Source organism: Trematomus bernacchii, unplaced genomic scaffold (genome assembly GCF_902827165.1).
Source record: "Trematomus bernacchii unplaced genomic scaffold, fTreBer1.1, whole genome shotgun sequence".
NCBI classification, from domain to species: Eukaryota; Metazoa; Chordata; class Actinopteri; order Perciformes; family Nototheniidae; genus Trematomus; species Trematomus bernacchii.
The window spans coordinates 7,690,170-7,716,278 of NW_022988050.1; the positions used below are offsets into that span (position 1 = coordinate 7,690,170).

Consider the following 26,109-nt stretch of genomic DNA (forward strand, 5'->3'; position numbering starts at 1 on the left):
TAATTAATCCTCGTTTGGAAAAGTAAATGACATTCATTAGCAGGGAATCGAGCCAAGTGCCATTATTTACATGGCAATAATCTGGAGCGTGCTGGTGGCGCTCTTTTAATGTTACAGAAATAACTCTGGGACAGGGGACGAGTACAGTTGCTTCCATCCCTTTTTTCTATGTCTCCGCACCCAGGAACAATTAGGCACAGGCGAACAGATGGGGACGCCTCTGAGTGAGAAAGCTCCTCTGAACAACTCTTCATCTCCTTCTTATCTCACACTCTCATTCACATGCACTCGGGGTACTCACATATACGCACACATGGCCACAAAGTAGAAAGTGTACACAAATACACAAATCCGGGCAGGCACACAAAAACACACTTTAGATATATACTCAAACCAGCGAGCTTACCAAGTACGGATCATGCCGAGTAAACTTTTAACGTTAACTGTCAAAAGACGAGGCTCTTACAAGAGGCTAAACAAGAACATTGAAAATATGGACACTGAGCTGTGACGGTAAAAACACAAACGATGGCCTTAGATATTCATAGCAAAGAACACTGGCTTTCACTGTTGATGAAAAGCAAAGCTTGGCATAGCAAATGTCAGCTCTTACGCATGCATAATTGAAAGTTATAATTGAGAAAACGTACCAGTCAATAGATATTACATAGGTTCAGAGAAAGTGTGTGCTTTGTACACATTTCCATAACACAAAAGGTACATATATGTGTTAACACTGCTGAAACTGGTGTGATAGAAAATGTTACACAAAGGGTCATTTGTTGCACAACCCTGAGGTTTCCCACAATGGTACTAGCCTCTGCACGATGTACTGCTAGGGATGTACACATGAATGGAAAGCGATGAATGTGAAAGCAAACCTATCCTCAATACCATTCACAAAGGTTCAACAACTGTAAGCTTGTATATTTACAATAAGGAAAGCAGTAATGTGAGAATGTATAGAAGAGAACATAACAGTCAGCTGCTTAATCTTATAATCAAGGTTATATAATCAGCTGTATGATAATCTACATTTCATTTGAGGATTTTTTCATCAATAGTGCAACTCTCCAAAATAAATAACTATTCACATAGTATGTAAAACAACATAACTGAATAATTAGAAAGTGTATTTTTAATATTCACCCCATTTGACAAAGCAATAACTAATGGGGATACAAATAAACAATACACAGTGTACTATTTTAATATAATCTAACCCAAAATGTGATTTATACACTGTTCAAACTGCAATGGGACATGTTTTAATGTAGTATGACATACACTGTGTGAACAAAGAGGAACTATTCTTTTCCCCCCTATGTTTTGTATTCACCTGTAATTGTCTCTGTCACTATAAAGCACTTTGAGAGACATGTCTTGTATAAAAGATAAATATGTGGGTATAATGTATTGGTGGACTTTATGGAAACTGTGAGTGTCATAAATCATTTTACAACACATCACCTAATCACTTTCAGGATCATTATCCCAGTTGACCTGGATTCTGCCCGGTTTACCATTCTGTCCAACATCATGCAGCAGGTCAATGCCATGAAAACTAATACACCTGTTATTGTGCGACCTGTTACCCGTCTTTGTCCAGCTAAGTACAATGATTAAGGTGTCAGTCCCTGGGGAACCATGATGAGACATAAATGAGCATTCACTTCATAGCCTCACAGTTTCAGAAAGCCCTTAGCCTTCACGGACACAGTCAGGGGATAGGCCCTGCAACCTCTGGTCATGATGACAGGGAGTGTTCCATCAGGCAGTCTTTACCCATAAGATTAGGTAACATCATCTCGTGTTTGCTGACACTAAGGAAGCAGCCTCTTACCCCCGTAGGGCCTCCTCCACCACCATATGCTGTTACCTATGCCAAACAATGGACTCTGTCAAAGAGACAAACCCTAAATATCTCTGTATCACTCCTTCTCACTGCTTAATCTAAATCTTACCCTTAAGTAGTAAGATTCATGGAGAAAACTAAACAATGTGAGGTTATAAAAACGCCTAAACAAGGCCATGCTATTATGGAACTTTCTTTGCTCTTTCAGTAACTTCTGAATTAATTAATTCACAATGGAGTCCATTCTGTAACATAATGGTTGTCTCCAATTTGTGACCTAACTTGAAATTAAACCTACTTGCCCTCTTTCCTCCCTTGACGCTGACCAGATACCGGGCTGTTATTTTAGCTATTGGGAGGACTGAGGCCTAGGGTGACCTTTTCTGAGCCGAAGGGAAACTTCCTAGAGAAATCCGATAAAATCCAGAGCACGGGCCTCGCTAATTCGTCCATCCAGCTTGCTGCACTTCCACGACCTCTTTTCCTTCAGCCACCCCCCACCAACCCCCCAATCGATCTGCTTATCTCCCGAGATCAAAGGCTCGCACCGCCGTTGTACATTTAGCCTCGGCTGGTTCCTCCCACATCATGTCTAAATATTAATGATAATAAAGTCTCACACCCATCCCTGTGTCAGGCAATTACAGCCAACATTGATCCTCAGCTCTCTGCTCCAATTAGAACTCACCGCTCGTAATGCGTCCTAGCACATCAAAGGATAACAGCCATTGATCCACTCCTGGATCTTAACGTTTACCGTTAGAAGAGAGGGAGGGGGTGGTGGCATGGTGGGGGGAAGCAATATTCTGACTAGAGAAGAAGAGGGGAGAAAATAAATCATTTCATCCACACAGTCAGGTAAAGGAAGTGCTGAAACTCAGAGGGTAAAGCATGGCAGAGGGTGCTCAATAATAACGGACATTTTGACAGTTCAGGACGCAACTAGCAATCCGGAAAGACTCCTTCATAACAGCATGGCCAAACTTACCCACTGAAAACTCTACTCTCTTTTATTTCAATCTAGATCTTTTCGCTTAAAACTGTTTGTGAAAAAAGTGATGATTTCACAGCTGAAGATCACGAAGTAGCAATTGAAGGGTCCATTTGTAATTTCAGCTCAGGGACAATTCATTTTAAAACTCTCAATGCCAGTCTTGTTATTATGCCTGTTTCTAAATATTGATGACTGAACCGCAACCAAACTTTATAAACAAGGAGAAAACAACTCTGGGATCAATCCTATACAATAAAAGTCTCAGTGGGAGGCAAGAAAAGCTTCAGTCGAACAGGATTTATGATGTAACTCCCACATCTATGTCTTAAGGCCAACTAACCTTTACAACTGACCTCACTGAACTTTCAAAGTTTGAGTAAATGGAAATATTTCAAATCGAAGTATGGCTTACATTTCATTCCACAGCAGAACACGCTCAGACAGAGGAACAGAATAGACAACAGGGTAACATTTGACCCATTGAGTCAATAGACAGCGACATGTCACCATTAAACCAGGGACATTCCTTGCACAAATGATGCTAAACAATCCCAGTGTTGACACCATTATTTGACAGGGCTTGTTGTTGTGCTCTTTCTCTGCTGGACTGATGCTCTGATAGTCCTGGCCTTGGGCTCGACCTCACAGCCGCCTTTGTCACAGAGCTGGAGGGAGGCTTAACCATCACTCTGTGCTACAATGATACTCTTCATGGCACCATAATACACTGAAACTACTGTGCAACTGGAATGCAACCCAATGGTTTGTATACCTACAATTAATTGACTGACCATGGCTGGCCTTTTGGTAACAAAGCTGAAATATGTCGAGCAATGAGGTAGCAGTGAAAAAGAAATGAAAGACAAGCACAACATAACTACACCAATTAATTTAGAAATGACACTGTATATACTGGTATCAGTAAATCCTGCATTGATTGCATACTGTATGACAATTAATGCCCGGAAGGGAAAATGGACTCTTGTCTTTGAGTGTTGAGGTTCATTTAAATGTATTTCTAGGTTCTATTTCATGTTAAATGTATTTCTAGGTTTATATTAATAAGTAGTACCAAATCCATAAACGGCTATTCTAAAAACAACAACAATGTTTTAATTGATTTACACGTCATCACAAACCAAAAGTTCCATCACAAAATCAAATAGTTCAAAAGTGCTAAATGTCCACCAAGACATATTTTATGCCATACCAAATGTATCTAAATGGTTTAAAAGTCTGTGAACCCGTAATACCTTAAGCCTTTTTCAGGATTTTTGTGTACGATATTTTTTCCTCTTCTCAACCCAATGTCCTCCGATTGTGGTATCCCTCACTATTATACGCTTTGCTAACATGGTGCTTTGCTTCAACTCTGTACCTCGGCCTCTACCAAACGATGTAATTAAAGATTGGTTAAATGAAACCAGTGTTTAGAAATGGTTTATGTCAAGTCTGTTCTGAAATGCTATACCACAGAGAAACTTTGAGATGGGAAGGGTGTGCATCGACGTCATGTTAAATAAAGAAGAGTCTTGGCCTGAAGAGTCCGGCCAAACAACTAACCAACAGTGTGTCTTAGTGTGAGCCAGGTCAGAAGACGAAGGCTGTGTACAATTGTAAGGCAATGGTAACGGTAGGAAAACATTTGTTGTTGGCTTGGATATCGGGCTCCTCACATGTTAGTGATACTCAGTGATCCATTCAGGTCAGCTGAGGAGAACGAGGAGATTGGCGGGCTCCACAAACAGGCTGGGAAAGTGACACTAGGATGCTAGGCCAAGACATCAATGTCCTCACAACTTCCCTTTAACACTGAAGCAATGTTAGCCCTGGCGCCATCAGAATATGGGTTGAGGTTTAAAGTTTACACGGTGGCTGACAGGATGTCCATGTGACCTAGAAAACGGTCAGAAAATAAACAAATATGCTCTAAAGGGAGGGAACAGTTTTGAGGGCTTAACGAAATGGTTCAGAGAGAATTGGATATTTATGTAAGGGTTAACGCAGTAGTTACCTGGTTCAGATATGGGTCAAATAATCTGTATTTTGTTCATTATTTTCTAACTAGGTAATTTGAAAGAGAATCTTGTTTTACTCATAACAATTGTTTTGCATATAGAATTACCAAAATAATTATCACAAGACTTTTTTCACGACAATGTGCTTATTTTGATTATATCTATTTAGTTAGTGTTTAAAGACTGTGATTAGCTGTTTTTTCTGTTGCCAGTAGCATACAGTAGTACCTAATCCTGAAAGTAACAATCGAAACAGGGAAGGGAATGTCTAGATAGGTCAGCATTTTTCATTTTCACATCCCTTTAAGAACTTTGGCAGATACAATATGGGCAACTGGACTTTTTTGACTGAGGAGGCAAAGTGTATGTATGCGTGTGTGAAAAAACTGGATTTGCGTTACATTGCACTACAGGGGATGAAATCAAAATATATATTTGCAATATTTGTTTTCAGTGCTGTTCTGTGAGCAAGGTTGTTCAAGCTGAGACGAATCGCGATGGGATGTTGTTGACCCTTGAGGTGCAAACTAAGATCCCTGTCGCCACAGAGACGTGAAGACCGTGGTATGAGCGAGGAAGTCTTCCCTCTAGTTGGCAGCAGTCCTGGCCTAGCACCCGGGTGCTCAGCCAACAGCTCCTCTCCTGTGTCAGACCCCCCCCCCCCCCCCCCGCCCCCGCCCCCCCTTCACCACCTCTTCCTCCACAGACTTTACGATGCCAGTCTGACTGGATGGAGCGGGCCAAACAAGACCCAGCCATCGGGCCAAAGGGGCAACGGAACTGCTGCCAGCTGGGCCAGCACTTCACGGCCGAGCACCACTCTCCAAACAAACAGTGCATTGGGCCACAAGCCACGGGCAACATGGAACCTGTCATTACCAGCCGTGCATTGCTGGTTCACTCCCCAAAACCCAAGCCAGGCCAAGGGCTTGAACGTGTTCTGCACTTGACTCAAATTTCTCAGCCAGGGTATGCCATGAGAGAATTCCTTTTTTGGATATAAGCTAAATAATCAGCATATCAAGGTTTATTTGTCTTTTCACCTCTTTAAATAATGTTGATTATAATTGTCATCACTTTTAAAGCAAAAAGAAGAATAACTTTGAAGCTAAGACTGACAGGTTTAAGACATACGAGTGAACAAGTAAGACAGCGCCTACCAAACAGTCCCTTAGCATTAACTGCATACCATCTAATTATACAACATCTAGAAAACTTCCTATGGTCCCTGTGCTAAAAACGGACTCGATGGGCATTTGACCTCAATGGGGTTTTCTTCACTGATTAAGGTTCTACATGCTTTTGTGGCATAACTCTGCTTTGTCCTTACGATTTTGGCTACAAAAGATGATCGTTTAAGGCAGCTATCATGAAAGAAGTCTTTTCTACATCACTAAAAATATGAATCAGTGAGAGGAAGGAAAGTTACGATTTGATGTCCAACCATGCTTTCACTGGAATGCACCAGTCAAACAAAGATATGGAGAGACATGTAGAAACAAATAAATGTGTCTAAAATTAATTTTGAGAAAAAGTGTTTGTGAGGAGTTTAGTGACCATGTATTCGTCTAAAACACACAATGCGGCAACACATGGTACAAGTTCCAAAAACCGAAACCTTAATTGATCTTAGATGACAAATAATACTGTATGTACACTGTTTTTTTACACTGTACTACGGTATCAGCCAGCAGGAATTAAATGCATTTAGTTTGAGGATGTGCTTAAGTGAGCATATGGATAACAAACAGCAGCTACAAACATTTTCACAAAATCTAAGCTATTTCAATTTAAAACGAAGGCCATGGACTAAAAGCATTTCGAGGCAGACATTCAGTCTATAGGCTGCTGCCTCGGCAGTTTAAAATGATGGCCTCTTTGTATGTACTTTCTAAAGGCTCAATGACCAAGATGAATTGGGTCAACAATACCCGAAAAAAGTTTGAGGTGATTTACTTCTGTTGCAAAACTGATGTTATTGAACCTCTTACATTTCCAAAGCAAGAATCCATCAGTATTATTTATTATTTTCTGACAAAACACTGCAAAATAACAATACAGATTAAAGGGTATTGTACTAATTTGGATGGATATTTGATATAATCATACAAAGCTTTAAAAGATGATGGACTTTTTATTATTAACACATTTAAATGAAAATTATTTAAGTTAAATATAATAACTAGATGACCCAAGAACAAAAGAGTAATTTGTTCCTTTGTTGTATGTATTTAGTCTAAAACGATTGATTCTACACATTTTAATATTACAATATACAAATTCAAATAACATTGAGAATAATTATTTCTGTAAATTAAAATGTGTTTTAAGATTTTATTGGGCGTATCCACACATACATATATATATATATTTATAAAGCCCTGTTTTCAAAAATTATTTTTATGACTGTTATGTTTTATACACCATTGAATTTCCATCCACAGCAAGTACCACCAAACTAAAGTAAGCAACCAGATGAGTAATGGGGTCTGTCCTTTTGCCTTAACTTTTTTTTAAATATAAACACACTCAAGGTCAGGCTTTTAGCTTATAAAAGATACCAATATTGTTAAGTATTTTGACAAGAGCTGAATCCTGATGCCTACTGCTGTCTTGCCTTACACGCTTTTCCATTCCTTGAAAAGAAAAGTGGTCCACTTTATATATTGTTTTGCCCGTTGTGATAAAGGGGATCTTTTATGCCATCAACTACATGGCAACAATGTTCTGCCTTTGTTTCATTGCACCATCCTCGGGGTCCGTTAGAATGAGATACAGATATACACAGACGGATAAAAATGATTGATGGGTTAGAAGAAAATATTTAAAAAGAAAGCAAGTCAAATTCAGCATTTGTAAATATTTCAAGCTCTTGCACCCTGCCAAAGAGAGATCTAAGGGGCAACAACAATAACAGCAAAATCTATACTTAACCATCCGTCCTGATGCAAACACAACTTAGACAGCTGACTTATTTTGTTGAGGCTGTTTTGAAAAAATATATTTCGGTTGGGTAGAAAACACAGTAGCAATCTGACACCCCATGTGACATGATTTCACATGAAGTTATCAGCTTAAATTATTTTTGAAAAAATATAGTAGGTTTTTCCTGTCCCCTGTTACTGTCACAATATGATATATCTGACTGAATGGACTGGTAAGAGAAAAATATGGTGAAATAAATAAATTATTGAGAGTGGACAGAAAGTGCAAGGAAGGTATGTACAGTGCAAGTGTTTGGGCAGAAGCCACTGTATCCTGGCAAGCAATGGAGCCAGAGAGCAACTAATCATGGCACAGGGGTCCCATGTCCTGGCATGGCTCAAGATGGAATAGTGCCCGACATGCGCATATGGGTACAGAGTCTATTGCAAAGATATAGAAAACAAAACAGCCATTTTTCTCCTTGACACAAATACTGGCATCCAGTGATGCGGTTGCATTCCACAATATTCCAGGCAGCTGTTGCATAGTATGCCCAGAAGTATGCACAATGGCTTGCTAGGAGGGAACAACAGTCAAATAAGAGACAATGTGATAGGTTCTAATTGCTTCAAAATGTCCTGAAGAAGGCCCCCTATTATCTATTTAAATCGGCTGATAATGGGAGGCTAGGAGGAGGAGGAGATGGAGAAGGGGAGGAGGAGTAGGAGGGGGCGACCTAGGCAGAGGGAGAAAGCTATCCTCTGCGCTGCTGTCGCCTCATTATTTTCCGTCTTGACGGACGCCCGCGCTCAACCCCTGGATGAATGGCCCTGTGCTGAATAAGTTATCGCCAGACACACAAAGGGAAGAGTGCCACAAACAACACAGCAGTACTGCAAAGCATGATATTTTTTTCCCCTCTCTTTCTCAGTCTTTCCTCCCCCTTTCAAACCTCCACCCCTACCCCTGCTTCCTCTAGACGAAAGGCAGGCCCTGCCACAGACTGAGATCTCACCTGTAATTTCTAAAGAAGCTCACAGTAGGTGGGGGGAAAAAACGTAACGGATATAATAAAATGAAAGGGAGGAAGGATGCAGGCATCTATGTTTTCTGAAAAGCTATATACCTGTACTCCTCCATTTTGTTTCATCTGTCCTTTTTTGTTTGTGCAGCTCCCTAGTGAAGACAGGGACCTCCTTTGGACAGCATCTGAAGATGTTGCAGAGGATGTCTTTTTGTTCTTCTTAAGACAAGGCCCACAGATTGATCAGTGAAAATAGTATTGTTTCATCTGATTTGTTTCCTTTTTCTGTTGTGTGGACTGCTAGGGCCTAGCATATCAAATCAAGATCACGTCTTTACAATGCTCCCACGAGGGGGTGTGTGAGAGGCTTCCCCATAGTTCCTAAACGGGATTGTGGAAATGATGACTACAGGAAACAGTCCATCCCCAAAACAGGTGGTTATGGCTGCAGTTTGCTCTACAGCCGCCACTCAGTCTGCCTTGCTGTCACTCAAAAGTAGCGGTGGAACTTTTGGACAGGAGAGCCTCTTTCCCCTCTGACCGGGAAATCAGAGGGTGCCGTGGCCCGACAGGCGCTCGACGGCAGATCAAACAGGGCGGGTACCCTTGGAGTGACACCTGGAGCCACTTCAAGGGATGAGAGCGCCACTGATCTCCAGTCATCTCGTCAGAACGACAGTCTGTCAGGGTTAAAGGAGGGGGGGGAAAAGAAGCTCTATCAACCAGGACGGTTTGAGCGAGGTTGAACGAAGGATCACCTCAATGTCATGGATGGCTGACCCTCGAGCATTTGGAGAAGTGATGGTACTGTGAGAGTTTTTTGATGGAATTTTAAAGTTTGGCCTTGATACCTAGTTAAGGGACTAGGTGATATTTAGGTTATTGTGCTGATATTGTCACCACGATACAGTATGTCTGAACATTTTTTTGTTCTGCTTTGATTGTGAATGCCTTCTACATTAAAATGAATGAATGAATCGTTCTCATCTTTAACGCTAGCCCTCTGTCTCAAACTCTGACATGTTTTGGTTTGAACAAAATGTTAAGAATTTTTTCAGGACCAATCTTGGAATGATTGAGATTTATCTATACAAAAAAAAACAGAAGTTCGCTATGGACTAGATAATAGCGAAAGGGAGATATGTAGGGGAGAAAAAGGGGGCTTTGGCAGCCAGTTAAGCGAGTCAATCCTCAACAGACAAATGCATCCCTTATATAAAACAACAACACGTCTTTGCCCTTGTCAACAACCCCTTCTTCTACAGCCTTGGCTTGTGTGTGTGTGTATCTTTTCCTTTCTGCAGAAAATGTCCCATCAGCACTCTCTAATGGGCGAGGTGGAGGAAGAGAGGAAAAGACAGAGATAAAGCAGGAGGAGAGCGAGAGCGAGAGGGGTGGCAGTGGTGCTTGTTTGGCTCAGGAGCAGCGAGTAATGAGGCTGAGGCGCACCCTGTCATTGTCCCAGCAGCAGCCTGTACTCAGACACACACAGACACACACACAGACACAACCAAAAGTATTTCCTATCTACAAACGAGACACTCAAAAGACTGATATTCAAAAGCTAAAAAAGTAATATAACTTGATAAAAATAAAAGTGTTTTTTATATAAAAATGGTTTTATTGTTATTTTCATGGTTTTGTATCTTATATCTCATTCAGTCATCTGATCTTCAAAAGAAGAGATGAGTCCTGTCATCAGGACCATCACAGTCTTTATGATGTGGAAGAATACATTTGCCTTATATATATTATATATTTGTGTCTCCTTGCTAAAGTAAATAGGCCTAAAGACCAGCAATGTCTTCCAATTTCCCTTGTCTGTCTGTCAACAGTTTAAACTATCAACCCAAAATACCTTTACAGGCTAACATGCTTTCCTCAATCCATTAAACATGTGCATGCACAACAGCTGCGCTCATCTTCAAATGTTTAAAGTTTAGCTAGGGGTTGCGGAGAGGGCAGATATGATTCATGTTTTGTCACTTTGCTGCTTTGCCAGAATAAAAACAGACTGGACATTAAAAGGGACAGAATGCTTCCCTGGAGGTGGCAGAAAAGGCCAGGGATAGGACTGACCCAGAGGGATGCTGCAATATGGGGGTGGGGGGCAGGGGGTTGAGCGGGGTGGTAATGATGCCAGGCTGAACAAATTGCAAAGCAAAAGGCAATGTGTTTAAATGTAGCGCATGGAATTATCGTGGCAGCAACATGGAGAGGAGATCAGAGAGAGTGAGATCCACTGGGAGTGATCTGCCACTCTCGGGACAGAAAACACGAGGCTCCGCTATGGCTACTGTGATGAGTTCAGATGTAATACAAAGTAAGATAGAATTTAAAATAGGGCAAACCCGTGTTACACAATGTCATAGACATCAAGTATAGTCAAATGTTCCGATAAAACCGAGTGTTTATGATCGTAAATGCATGAGATGGTCGGTATAATGGTGGAGGACAGTGCCAGAAAGCTTGAAACGACTACTTTGGGCTGACTCATGACCTCACATCTGATGTGCTTTCCTTTGCTTTTTTCACACTAAAAGAGGGTAACACAAAGCACAACATTTTAAAAGAAAAAAACAAAGGAGAAAACATCTGATCTGCAATCTGAACCATCTTTCAGCCTCAATTAAAATAAATCTTATCTTTTTGTTCAACTTCATAACAAGACTTCAAGAGGGCCCCAAGACTCCGATCACACCACAGCTCACTGGTAGGGTTGAATTCCATTAATAATGTGACCTACATATCCCTGTAATTAATATTCCAAACAGACGGATAGAGAGAGTACATATTTGCCAATAATACAGGATAAAGGCAAAACTTACAGATCTTAGGGAATCATAAGTTCGCCCTCTCCAGATGTTTTTTTTCTTTTTCGGGCCATGCACTTTGGTCCAGTGGCTCATGACTTTGATAGCCTGTGCGTCTGTGGGCCAAGCAATGAAGATACAAAATATGTACATTTTCATGTGAATCACGCAGGGACGAAACTTTAGATTTTTCTATAGGCAAGAGTAAATTGTACATATTTTTCTTTAGTTATACTGTATGAAAAGGTTTATGTTCAATTGAATGAATCAATCAGCAGTACACTGAAAAAAATGAAATGTTGACTTTAACTGAATGTATTATGTAAAAAAGTTGATTAGTTGAAAGCAATAATATTAGGTTTAGATAAAACGTATTAGGTTCAACTTCATATTTTAGCTTTCCATTAACCTAATACAGTTATGTGAAAAAAAATTTACACAATACATTTAATTAAAGTCAATGTTTCAGACAGAATTCAAAATATATTTTCACTGAACTAGCCACATGCACCCACAGTTGTCAAATCTGAAAAATGAACTGGGTCGCACAATAAGACAGCGTGTAAAGACAGGTTTAAAGAAAAGGAAGTTGGTGTCTTGGTAACAGTGCTACTGCATCATCCTCATGGCGGCTCATGGGCTGATCTCTTAATCAGTGTCCAGAGTGTGCATGAATCCTCTTCTGAAGGCTGAGGCTGTGTCCATCTTGCCTGCCCGTCGCTACTGCCAGTCCCAGCCATGAATATGGAGCTGTTCTGTGGCTGGGAGCTTGCTTATGTTTTCTGTCTGATATCTAGGCCCCATTCCCATTTCAAAGGGAGGTCCACCCGGGGCTTTGACTTTTTGATCTGCCTGGCGACTGAGTCGACCACCTGCATGTGGGATCAGCTGCCAGCGAGAGCAGACAACCCCTCTGCTTCAAAATATACATCCTCCCCCCTCTTCGTCCTCTCAGCCTCATTGCCCTTCACTGTGCCCCCTCCCTCCATGAGGCTGCATGGAGCCCCAGTGGTCCTAACTGGGTCTGGAGCTGCATCCCGCTCCCAACTGATCTTCCCGTGGTGGGTTAGATGCTTGAGATGTTCAGGGTAGCGGCAGGAAGGCTCAGGCTAAAGACACAGGGCCGTTTTGTATTTACGAGAAGCCATAGTGTCAGGTAAAAAAACAGACGACTTGTCAAAAGGTCAGTGGCTTTTCTAATCAGAGATGGTGATCCATACTGTGAGCTGTAACCCTTCTCAATGCAGGCTGCACCAAACCTTTAATTCTTTCAGAAATAACCAAATTGGTGGGTAATGAACACCCATTAGTTGAAAGAAAAATCCAATACACAAAGTTTAAAAACCACATCAAAGCCAGTGGTGTGATTTTACAATTCAGACTCCAATAAATCAATAATTTGTTCACTGTCATCGCGCTTAATGGCAACTCATGTTTATATCTTGAGCCACCACTAACTGACTAGGATGTTCTTTCTCTGATGAGTTATATTGATGAGATATTAACGAGCGCCTCCTGCCGGGATTAAGGTGGAGTTAATATTTTACATTGCATTTCACTAAAAAGGAATGCAGCCAATAAAAGTTGTTTAAAAAAACCCAGATGCCAGCTGTAGCCAAAATATTTTCTCTGTGATACAAAGGGACTGGTGTTGTTGCTAAACAGGAACCAAAGGAAATGATAATAGTTTATTTGATGATCATAGATATGAATATGATATCAGGATTCCTTTTCTGCCTCATTGGGATCACTGTGTCTGTCACGGTATAATTAAAACCCAAAGGATTTCAGAATATTGAATTCAAAATTAACTAAGAGCGGATGCCCACCACTAGACCACTGACATCCACTAAGTAAATGAGGACCGTTGATGTGAGAAAGAGGATACGTTTTTGGAAACAGTTATCAACCAAGACCCAACCAATCAACAGCACCAACACAGTGTTTTATACTAATTACCCTCATGGCCTGTGATGATTTTCACAGACCCACATTTGTTAAGATTCATTTTCAAACAAAGCAACAGCTATTTGAGATGTCTGTGTTTCTGGCTGTTTCTTACAATAGGTGATACTCAGAGAGTCTTTAAGTTAATTAGCTTTCTTGAACCCTGACAGCTAGCTTAATGAGTGTCTAATTGTTTCTCAGCTGGGGTGAAACCCCCAGACCACAAAGAAAAGGAGGTGTGAGAGAAGCTACAGCAACAATGAAGAAGCACACCGTGTATCCTTTTGATAACGACAATTCCCTCCTTCTTTTTACCGCACACTGAAGCCTATTTGTCTGACTATGGACCAAGGCCAAGGTGTTTACTGTTCATCATTTTAAAAAGAACTGTGCGATTATTTATTTATACGATCACTATCACAGTTTAGTGGCAAAACAAAGCTATATCTCTCCGTGTTATCGATGCAAAACAATTGTCTAAACCTTGTTGCTTGCAGAAACATATGATTTGGGGATTTAAAGGTAGGGTAGGTAAGTTTGAGAAACCGGCTCGAGATCGCTCGAATTTGAAAATACACAACCGGAGAAAATCTGCCACTTCCTTATAGAGCCCCTCCTCCAACACACACGAACGCGCACATGACCAATGAGGGCACGAGATAAGTTTGTGCACAGATGGAAGGCTGACAGGCAGGTACTGTAGGCCATCCAGTTATTTTAGCCGGGCCGGCACTTAAGATATTCATTGCTATCGGGATGTTAAGAGCATTCCATGGAATATAACAAAAAGTGTATCTCGAGCCGGTTTCTCAAACTTACCTACCCCACCTTTAAATGTAGCTAATTGCTCCATTAGAACAAAAAGGAACACCTAACAAGTTATTTAAACACATTTTTTTTAGTTTTCTTTGGTTTACAACATGTATACACAACTACAGTATAAGTAAAAGTCCTTTACATACTCCTGATAGACCTACTGTACGCAAAGCAATACACTACTTCTATAACTGAGACAAACAAGTGGAGAATGACAAAGCAACCACCCCCCCAACCCGAACCACAGTGTAAAGAAACTACTATTGCTTTGACAACAAAAACAAATATACAATTAATCAAAAGGCAGAAAAACCGGGGGAGCAAATAATGAATTGAATGGGGAAATGAGGACAAATTGCCTAAAAGGGGGTGGGGGGTGTGATATCATTGAACCATCCTGAACTTACTTTTCGCTCTCAGTTCTCTATCTCTGGTTATAAATGACTTCAGATTTGACGTTTCCAGCCCACAACCTTACAACAAAACACACTCTCTTTTATTCAAACAGCGAAGAAATGAAAAGGGAAAAAATTACTTTTGTTAAAGAATGACAGGGGGTGTATGTTGTGCTGCTCCCATCAAGCAGAAAGGCGGGCGGCAGTCGAAGGGGCTCGCAGCCGGGCCCCTCTTTGGAAGGCCCTCATAAATCCTGATTTGAGCGGGGCGCTAACCAGAGGAGGAGAGGCACGTCAACAGAGGAGGCTGGAGACTAGGAGGGGGGTGGCAGCATGCTTCTTAAAATGCTACGTCTGATTAAGTCTTCCCATTAGGTGACAGCTGAACTTTAACATTAATATGATAATATTGAAATAAGTGTGTTATTTACTTCAGCGGCGGCAGAGGGGGGTGGAGGGGAATAAAAGGAGGAAGGAGGAGGGAATGATGAATGATTTCTGGACAGCTTTGGGTGACATGCCAGGCGAGCTGACCCCCCCTGCGATCCTCCTCCTCTTCCCATAATCAGACTTGACAAAATGGAGACATATGCAGAAATATTGGTTACAGTCGGCGTCACAGCCCTTCTCAGGCCTCCCCTCTCTGGTAACTGCCGGCCGCCCTGTGAGCCGCCCTCCAAATTGTCTACGAGCACTGAAGCATCTATTTCAATTGGCACTTCCTTCCTGGCCCCAGGATTTTACATTTAGTCGGTGTCATTTACATATTACTCTTAATCAAAATCCACAGTGGGCGACAGGGAGAAAAAAAAAACAAGAAAGAGAGAGCGAGAAACAAAACCGTGGCGTCACGGTTCAGGGGTAGGCACACAGGCACTTTATAAAATGGAGATGTGACAAGACATTACGGTGTTAGTGTGTGTGTGCGTCTGTGTGTGTGAGACTGTGTGGATGTGTGATGTGGTGGCTGCATAAGATAATGCCAGGACTATTGAAATATTTGCGTGTGAATGCTAGTGTTTGTGTGATTGTTCGGGCTGCATGTGCGTGAAGAGACAAAGGCTGCGAGTTGAATATGGGTGGTAAGTGTGAAAAACAAAGGCAAAGAGAAGAAAATAATGGAGACGTGTACAGTGCGCACACTTGTCTTTTCTTGCCTTTTTCTGGTGGCTGCTACTCTGTTCTCAGTTTACCCAGACACCAGTACCATCGCATGTAACAGAACATCATTCACACAGTTTGTTTGTTTCATTCAAACATACATTAATTGTCATAAAATTAGAACATAAAAGTAATAAGAATCATTTTATAAACCAAATTTAAAGATAACAAAAACCTTAAAATAAGAGTTATACTTCAGAAGTATTGCATAAAGTGCAGTTGTTCCTTGTTGAGTAGTTTCTTTGTATACATTTCATCCAAATAAAATGCCACCAAAGTGGATCAAATCAACTGGTCACAATTTAACCAGTGACTACTTGTCATAAATGGCATTATCAGCATATTTATTTTATTTTATACTGAATATAATTGTACTGTATTCCTTCATTTATTTATTGACTTGTCCGTTGTGTATTGACATGTACCTGTGTTCTCCACAATAGCAGCGCAATGTGCGGTCAAAAGCAACAACAATGGTTGGTATTCATCCTAAATGGAAAGATGGATCACTTTAAGGTGCAGAAACAAGGTCCGTACCTGCCTCTTACCTTCTCAGCATGCCGGTGAGGATGCGAGAACTCTTGCCCAGGTTGGCGTCCGTTTCTCTCAGCTGGGGGAACAGAATTGGGAAAAATAAAAGTTTTAGTTTCCATCGTGAATAAACAATTCTAAAGGTTATTAAACACAGTCTACATATAAACTACTCATGCAAGGCCATACTGTATAGGCTATACTTGTATTGCTGGCCTCAAGGCAAGGTACCTTGCTCAAGGGCAAATTCAGAGGGCACCTCTAAAGTTTGACATTTTATTCCTACACCCAAATGTTTGGTTGTAGAGAGAGATGAATCTAAGAAACTTGATAACAAAAGTATTAACACTATTTTACTGTTATGTCACGTTTATTTTTATTTTATTTTTTACAATAGAACATCTCTGTAACTTTGGTAAGTTAAGAGCAGATGTCCACTAAGTAAGGACTTGTCTTTCTAGCCCTCTGCTGATCATGCAGGGGAAAAGAGTGAGAAGGGCCCTCAGTGTACACAGCGAGCACGAGAAGCACACTTGAAATAATGAACATGGGTATTCAGAGCTAATTGCCGTGGATATTTTCCCTCTTGCTCCATCTACTGTCTTTTCTTTCTCCCTGCCTTTATTTTTCTCCGGGGTCAGGGAGATGTTTTTATTTTATACTCTCATCAGGTGTAGGTTCTTTCACAGAGAAAAGTATTTGGCAGAGATGTTGCCAACAAGGTGCGAGTGTGACTGTTAAAAAAATGCTGACACCGCACTGAGTGAGCTGCCACTAACGTCTACCTGTAGTCACATTTCTAGAGGGTGATGAGGGAGTGCGGGAAGAATTTGTGCAGAGAGGTTCTTTCTGGAGTCAGCCGGGAGTCATTTATGTTCATCTCTCTCCGAGATAATAACTGCTTTCCCAGTAAATCAGTATGTCGTAATCAGTGTATTATTTACGAATTCTATTCTAATTTTGATTCCTCACTTTCACCTCTGTTCTTCCACCCTCCCTCTTCTCTACAATAGTTCCAACATCACTCTTTTTCCTGTGTGTTCTGGCTCATCTTGCATTCATCTCTCTTGCCTGCAATTCGCCCTCTCTTCCCACCCCTTCTTTACTGCTACTTTTTTCCTCTTCTTCCATCCTCCCTTCCTACCCTCTGGCAGCCTGAGTTGGTGCGATGCAGGTTGTGAGAGCCAAGGATGCATGTGGTACAGGGTAGGAGGTGGGGGACCTGGGGTATGGGCCCTCTGGCAAAGACAACAAGTCCTGCAGTTGCCTGATGTCTGCCTCTTCCCACAGATCTGTCCCCTAGATACCTCACACTTTCTCCCAAAATACATCTCTCTCTGAATCATTCCTTCTTTCCACTCCTCTCTCTGTGTCTCTCCACAGCCTCTCCCCAAACCTCATGCTCTCCTTCTTAACATGAAATGGAAACCAGCTGAAATTTTAATGCAGTTGAATGTCTGAAACGAACTGTAAACTGGAATTAACGAGGGGATTTGAATGTATAGATCAAGACAGAACATTGCAGCCAAGACACCCTTTGTAGGCATTACATCCATACAGAATATGTTGCCATGAATATAAAATAAAGCTCATTTGCAAATATAATACAAAAATAATCTCGGAAAATAATCCTTATGAATATTTTTATCTATAGTGCCAGACAAAAAAGAGAGCATTGAGGAAAAGTTCAGCCTTCAGGATGAAAGGTGCAAAATGTAAAGACCCTTATTCAAGTATTTAAGTTTGCAAGTATACTGAGCATGACAAATGTAATGTTTTTTTTAATTTGTTTTTTTAAAAAGCCTTCAAATTACCAAAACATTAAATAATTGTATGTGAATAATCAGAGCTCAAATGACTAAATTCTACCCTAAATAATATGTATTTCTTATTCTCTGTCAGCTTTCAATGTGAAGGTGCCGTTTCAAATGATTTCCTTTAAGGTATAATTTGTGGCTAAATAAATGCACAAATAATGCAAAGATCATGGGCTTCGGGGGAGATAGGATTCATCTCACCCCTAGAGAAGGGAGAGGACACATTTGGTAACCTGATTTAGTCATTTTAAGGCAAGAAGTATTCATTTGGTGCAACAAATATTTAATTTGTGCATTCAAATTCCCTTTTTGTCCCCTTACAGTAAATACCAAATAATCAAGTCATTAATTTTAAACTCTGGAATACAAATATAAGGGTTATATATTATATATAAGGATATAAACACTCATTTTAGGTTATCAATGAGTATTCGTTCCCTGCTGTTACCTGTCTCTTCCGTATGAGCTAGCCTGGAGAATTGTTAAATTACATTCTTCAATCCACTCCGCGGGTTCAGAGTCTGCAGTGTACTGCTTTGACCCAGTGTTGACACCTTCCATTGCCTTCTTTTTGTACCATAAAAGCAAAAACAAAAGGCCAGACCCCCTGCTGAGCATAGGGGTTTGTGTGTGTGTGTTTGTAGGTCTAAATGTGTGTCTGTGCTGTATTGTATGCTAAAACTATGACTCCTTCACCTTCTTTTTAATGCAAAAGATCTGTTAACCAGCCCTCGCATCCAGAGTCTTTACATCTTGATTTATTTTTACTTAACTTCTGCCCCACAAACTGCCTTTAAAGCCCTCCTGAATGTGTGTGTACATGGTCGGGGGGGTTCAGCGAGGAAGACTCATGGGAAGAAAGGAGAGCGAGAGCGAAAGAAAGAGAGCAGGTACTCTCAGTAGACACTGTGGACCGTTTTGAAAGGAGATGTTTGATTTCCTTTGAAAAAGGGCCCACTGCCATGTTGTGGTCTTTAAGCATTCTGCGTTGAGGGTGCCGTCAGTGCTGGGCCCCCTTCCTGTGTTTGGTCTTTTCTGTCTCTGCCTAACTGTCTGCTTGGCTGTCTGAATGTAAGGAGGGGCAGCGCTAAGGATTTGGAGGGGTGGGGGGTTACTCTCGGAGGAACAGTGGGAAGGAGAGAGGGAAACTGGAGAAGAGTGCTGAGATGTAAAGGAGGGTAGGTGAGGAAGGATGGCTGCTGGCAAAGCTATCCCCATTCAGGTGAGAAAAGGAAAAGCGGGAAAATCCTCGAAAAATAAATACCGGGTTCTAATAATATATCACCACAAGAAAGTTTCAATGCATGTGGTGAAGAAATATAGGCTCAACAGTTACCTTGAATTAAAGAAAACACATGAAACTAAGCAATACGGTGCCATGATTAACTGCCTCGTCATTACTATTCTGCTGATGTAATGTGTCCACATGAGTAAGCAAACCAAAGACAGTGTGTGTGCCATGTTTGTGTGTCTTCACTTGGCAAACCATGCAGAAAGTGGTGAATGTTGTCAATGTTGCTAACAGGCTGTAACACCTTTACGGTGTCACAAACACATGTTAGAATAGGCAGATGTGTGTGTGCGGGTGGCGTGTGTGTGTGTGTGTGTGTGTGTGTGTGTGTGTGTGTGTGTGTGTGTGTGTGTGTGTGCGTACTCACCCTCTCTCTAGCTTTTTGGATCTTCTCACGGTCACTGTGCAGGTTGCTGAGAATCTCCTGACCCACTTGTTCTGTAAGAGAAGACGGTGCAGGGTGAGAGGAGTGTGTGTGTCTGACATTTGCAAACTGACCGAAAAGACGGCCTCACTCAAAACGTAAAAGTTTGAATACATGATGTATTTTTTTAAGCAATGTAACTTGAGTTTCAAACTTTTTATTCTCTGTCTTTCAACTCCACCTTTGGTACTTCAGTCGGAATAATGTGAACAGAATATTTTATACCTAGATTCACAGATTTTTTTAATAGCAACAAAATGTTTGACTAGATCCTTTAGTAAATAACATCCAGGGTTGCATCATTCAATTATTTCAGAAACAAAAAGGGAGAACAATTTTCATGTTTACATTTACTTGGAGTGTTCTGTATGCAGGCCTTGTGCAACATTCCATTTTTTTGGTTGTGGTAATTGTTTATGTCTATTAGATTTTTATGCTGCATTGTTGTAGAAGCCTCGGATTCAAGATGTTCATTGCCATAACTGTATTGTAGGTACTGTGTATATGAAAATAAAAAATGTCAATCGTGTACAGACGGTACATTCCATTAATTTATTTTATATATATTCTTAAAAGTCTGAAGTAAATAAACAACACGTCCTAGGCGACAATACCCCAGCATCTTTTCTGCCAGTGGGGTCCAAAAATGCAATATTCAATAGGCCATTCTTTTTTAAATGCCTCTCGTCAGTTGTAGATGTAAACACATTAACGCACAGTTATAAAACATCCCCGACAAGGCACCTGACAAGCTCGTCAGTGGTCACTGTCAGCTTCCTGTCCCTTGGGTTGGGGACGAAAAAGAAAGCAACACAAAATAGAAAATGAATAAGCTGCCCCACCCCCCGCCCACCCCCCACCACAAACTACTGCTGCCATCAATGTAACCATGCTGCTCCAGCATTAGCGTTTAAAAATGAGGGAGGCTGAGGATGAATCAGGAAAAAAAGGAAAAGAAGTGAAGAATCTTTGCATGGATCAAAGACAGGCTTTCAAGCGCACCAAACAAATCCGGAATAAACAACGCAGTTGCTGACTGTATTACACTACACAGGTGCCGCACACCAAAGGGCCCACGTGCTGAGCCCCTGTTTGGGGGGAGCAGTGCAAAAATGGGATACATCTGGCAGCTAAACAAGAGAAGAGAGGGAGAAATAGAGTAAAAGATAGAGAGACGGAGAAAGGAGATCAGGGAAAAGTAGAAAAAAGAGGAAGCACTGTCAAATGAACGACAGTCGTCTCCCATTCATCCCATCCCTTTTACCCCCCTACACTGTAAGTGACTCAAATGTGTCTCTTCCTGCCTTCATTAATTTCTAATCTGGGACGAGACAGATTGAAGGATACCCAGATTAAACAGTGCAGTCAGACAGTCACATGTGACAAATAGGGCAGATTAAAAGACTGAGTGCAGGTATTAATAACCATAAAAAAACAAGCCCTCCCCCGTCCCCATTGGAGAAGAACAAGGGATAAACAGGAAGGGAGTTTTTGCCGAATTCTTCTGTTAAACAGACAAATAAGCACATCTATCCATCTCTGTCAAGGCTGTGGCGTTTTCTTTTAAATAAATGAGTGTGACAAGGACTGCAGCAGCAGAGTTTTTTTTTTATGGCAAGTGCATTATTGGAAAGGTTTGCAAGGTGTGAAAAGATGGATGAGTTAGCAGGAGAAAAGGCCTCCGATGATAGCTCAGTCTAAGCACTGAGAAATCATTACACTCATTCCGTTTGTTTATTTTGAAAGCCAATGATGGTTTTGTGAACGTTTAGGTAAAAGGAAATAATGGACAGCCTTGGCAATGAGATATGTTTCAGTGGACGAGAATAGGACCACTGGATTCAGGTTTCTGTCTATTGTAAGATGCTGATGAGTGCTTGTGCTGTCTGAAGAATGAAATGAATACAATTATGTTTGGCCCGGGTATTAGAGGACCAATGCACAGCCTTGATCAAGAGAGAATATGCTATACTCTTCAAAAATCAGAGAAGTGTTATTACACAAGATTTTAAGCAAATTCAGGTCTTTAAACATTTGTATGAGTTAATGGAGGAATAACAGCTAATATCACATTGAAGATATAATGGTCAGTGGCATATTCAGTTGTTCTAAAGAATTACGGTTAAATATAACCCTATGAAATAAAAAATGTCACCATGACTCCTTCAGATAAAAACATTTTCCTAGGCTGTGTTAAGGTCTTTCCCAGGTCTTCCAAAAATCTCTCACCTTTCCAACAAAGGAATGATTTTGGAGGACTCTCCCCGACCACACCAAGCTATTAAGGGTGTGCATAACATCTCCCAAGGGAATGTATGGTGTTTATTGTCTTTATCATGTATCTTCCCTTGCATTAGTCATTCTCTGGCATGTATCTACATTTACATTCATCTTATTTAACTCCTGCTGTCCAGTGGTCCGTGTAAAACACCATTAGTTACTGGGGAACAATAAGTTGTTGGGCAACAAATGGTGCAAGATATTGAGCTAAAAACTAAAAATCTATTGGAGTAGAGTAATGACAAGCTCCTCAAGAAACAACTTGCATGACTTAAATGCTATTTCATCATCATCATCAAACACTATAGGCTATATATGGGCTTTCACCCATACTGTCAATGCGTCTGAAGACCACAGTGAACTCATACCTCTGGTCTTAGCTCATGTTGATGTGTGGGAAAATGTGTGGTAGAACCTGACCTTAAATGGCATGTTGGTGCATAAGATTTGCTATGTTAACCCTATATGTTCAAGTATATACAGCACAGCAATCGCAATAAATATAGAATTTATGACTACAACAAAAATGTGGGGTAAAAAAAGAGAAAGGTGGACGGTTGATAAAACCAAAGCAGGAGAGGAGAAATAATTTTGTGTTAATAGCCCTGACTTGTTGCTCGTTAGTGTTTAAAATATTCCCCTCCTGTTTAAATAGCTATTAACAATTTAAATAACCCTGGCCCAGAGGCCTTGCTCTGACTCACTCAAGATCCCCATCCCCAAAGGTCCATTTAACAAGCCCATTATTCCATTACATTACACTCACACCAGCACCACTGAGCCTTAATCCAACTCATTCCTCTAATGTAACTGTAGAAAAGAATTAGTATAGATAGTCGAAGGCACAAATTAGATTGAGGGGGGAATAATGTCTGGATCAGGAATTAGACACAGAATTGACATGGCACAGTTTATCTCAGCTCAACCCTGCTAAATGTTTCTAATAATAATACGGTGGACGGAAAATATATTTAATGGACAATTAACTTTACTAATGTAGAACAATAAACCAGCTTAAAACGAGCCGGACACAGTTGGAGAGGAACCCTTTTATATGCTCTGATTCTGGAACAAAGCTGATACAATAAGTTGACAGAAAAATATTCAACAACTTCCTAAAATCTTTTATTTGCCAACATTTCCCCAGTTTAAGCTTACTCAAAAGTTGTTCTGCTACTCTTAGCTTTTTGTGAAAACAGAGAGGCTTACCTATTTTTATTTTACCTTCACATGCTAGAAAGAAAAGGCTAACATAATAATTTATAATTCTGTGTAAAATGTAAATATTTTATCATGGACAAAACCATGCAGAAAACCAACAACTTTGGTGCCATGAAAAACCTCCACCTCCTTAAACTTTTTTCAGTCCATGACACATTTAATTGGAGGCATCATCTGTTTTATAGGAGCTGTTTCAGAGCAGTTACATACTGTCTAAGGGCTCTTTCTCTATTTCTGAGTTGCATTTTTGCCTTGCTCCCTCCGTCCCCAGAGCCCAAAGGGTACAAGACCTGACAGTGGTGTGCTCTGAGGCTCAGCACAGCTCCTTTTCATTAAGCAGTTGAGACCACTTTTTGAAGGTTACCACACACACTTGTATCCGGACACAAGCCACACACTCTAACAAACGGGGTAGGGGCACCCATGGGAAGATTGAGGAGGAGCCAGATAAATGTTAGACCATACATTTTCTCACTATCTCTCTCTCAAGCTTTGCTCAATTTCACACACACACAACAGACACAAAGTGTGGCAGTCGACTTATGCCTGTTACTCCCAGGTGAATAAAGTTACCTGTCTTTCTACACTTCCAGAGAAGCTTTTCTTACGTCTACAACTGCCTGGTGACATACTTTCATCACCTCCATCAAAGTTGTACCCACACTGGGATGTATTTGTAATGCTGAGCCCACAGGCCATGAGGCTTGCGCCTTCGCACTGAGCATAAAAAGGTGCCAAATGCTAGGTCACAGGGGGGGCATGCAGCATCTGGGGGCTCAACAATGTTATGACAGACTACTTGTAATAATAACAGACACTGTTGCATGTTAATTGGGAACTGTTTCTTCACAGGACAGCAGAGTACATTGAATAAAGTGTCTAGATTCATTAAAGGAAGGGCTCAAAATTGGGATTTTTCCAAAATGGCTTTAGCATTGACTAGTCTTTAACAACACACTGCATAGGTGTATATGAAGGTGATTCAGTGGCAGGGTATAAGCACCTTAAAGGCCCAAAACTAGCAATATTCTGGGCAGGAAGAAGCAGAGCCATATAAGTCCATCCTGACTTAGCCCATGCAGCGGCGTTGCATGTGTATGAGTGGTGGTGGGCAGTCAGGGTGGATTTCTGGGGCCTTTCTTCACTCCGCCGGGCTCTGTTTTATTCATCGCCTGCGCCCTGACCCCGCAGAGCTCCTGTTCTGACAAATCACTTCTGATTAAGACAGATCTCAGTTAGTCAGACACTCAACTTGGCCTATTTATCATTCCATAGAAAATATCCCTCTCTCCTCCCCCCGTCCCTCCTCTCCCCCCCCCCCCCCCCCCCCCCGGCTCGTTTGCCTGTCCGTCAGACCGAAGCAAGCGCAAAAAGAAATGTCTGCTGTTTTAAATGGCTGATTATAGACATTTGGAGGATGGAGAGACGTAAGAGCGTCTTATGGGTGATAAGACGAAAGTGTAATGGGTATAAATGACCGGGCCTGCAGGAGAGCAGCTGCTAATAGAACCATTTGTTTAAAGCTGAACCGGGGTGGAGAGAACTGAAAGCTATATTTTCCTTCGATTTGAGCTCCCCCTCTTCTTTTCTATTCACCTCAGCCTCAAATCTCAGATCACTTGATTTACATTTCTTTTTAAAGCAAAGTCTCCTTCACCTTCATTCAATGAGAATTGATGAGGCTTGGAAGTGAATAGCTTGCTTTACATTTATGAAATTACCCGTACCTACACGTCCCTGTGGACAGATTCGCTGACATGGCCACTCGGGTTGTTTAGTAACAATGTCAACTGAATATTTTATGTGTAATTACCAACACATTCAGTTGTTTGAGAGAATAACTTTTATGCAAAGATGTGTTATTATAAACTACAGCTAAATCATAATGCTGTGCCAAAGCATCTAGACAGCCACAAAGCTATTGTGTTAACATTTCTAACAAACCCGATTAAATTAACCTGAACGGCAACCCTGCTGGTGGCAGCGGGGTGAGAAGCAGGAGGGGTGAGAAGCAGGAGGGGTGAGGGGAGAATGAGGGTTTCTACGAGCAAATTGCCTGGACTTAATCAACCAGTCTTACTGAACCATCCAAATGAAAACTAATGGACTTGGGTGCTTGCTGTGATTGCCCCACATGCAACAATGTGTGGGCAGGAGCATTGCTTTCTGAGGTCTTCAATTAAAATTAGAATTACTACAGACGGCTGGTCAGCCCATACACCTATTCTACGCATATCCCGATTGGTCAATTGAGTGGACTTATTAATTCCATTTCCAGTGCTGGGGAAATTATTTTTTATGAAATTAACTTGGTCAAAATTGTAAAAAATGCATGAAGTGTAGAATTAAAACTCATTTTCGAATGAGCTAATTTGTATATGCATTATTCATAGTGGTGACATTTGTGTCACACAATTGTGCTGGCCACGTAGTAATTAAAATATAAAAAAATAAATAGTGCATGAATAAAAAACAAAACAAACATTAGTATGTCAAACTTTATTCAATAAAGTTAGATTGTAAGTGCATTAGTATGCAACTTAAATAATTTGATTTTATTATTAGCTGAGTAGCTGTATAAATAATGGTGCCACACC

The 26,109-nt window shown here is 40.9% G+C and overlaps 1 protein-coding gene across 5 annotated transcripts in view; it reads right to left on the reverse strand.

The window, feature by feature from the left end:
- vti1a (vesicle transport through interaction with t-SNAREs 1A) overlaps nucleotides 1-26,109 on the reverse strand; it is a 107,355-nt gene that overhangs the window by 17,818 nt on the left and 63,428 nt on the right. For 2 of the 5 annotated variants that reach the window (XM_034119971.1, XM_034119970.1), the window contains 2 exons: nucleotides 19,955-20,025; nucleotides 16,497-16,558 (listed from right to left, as the gene is read on the reverse strand). In XM_034119971.1, coding sequence (XP_033975862.1) covers nucleotides 16,497-16,558; nucleotides 19,955-20,025 — 133 coding nt within the window. Of the gene's footprint in view, nucleotides 1-16,485; nucleotides 16,559-19,954; nucleotides 20,026-26,109 lie in introns of all 5 variants that reach the window. The other 3 variants (XM_034119975.1, XM_034119972.1, XM_034119974.1) reach the window with 2 other exon arrangements.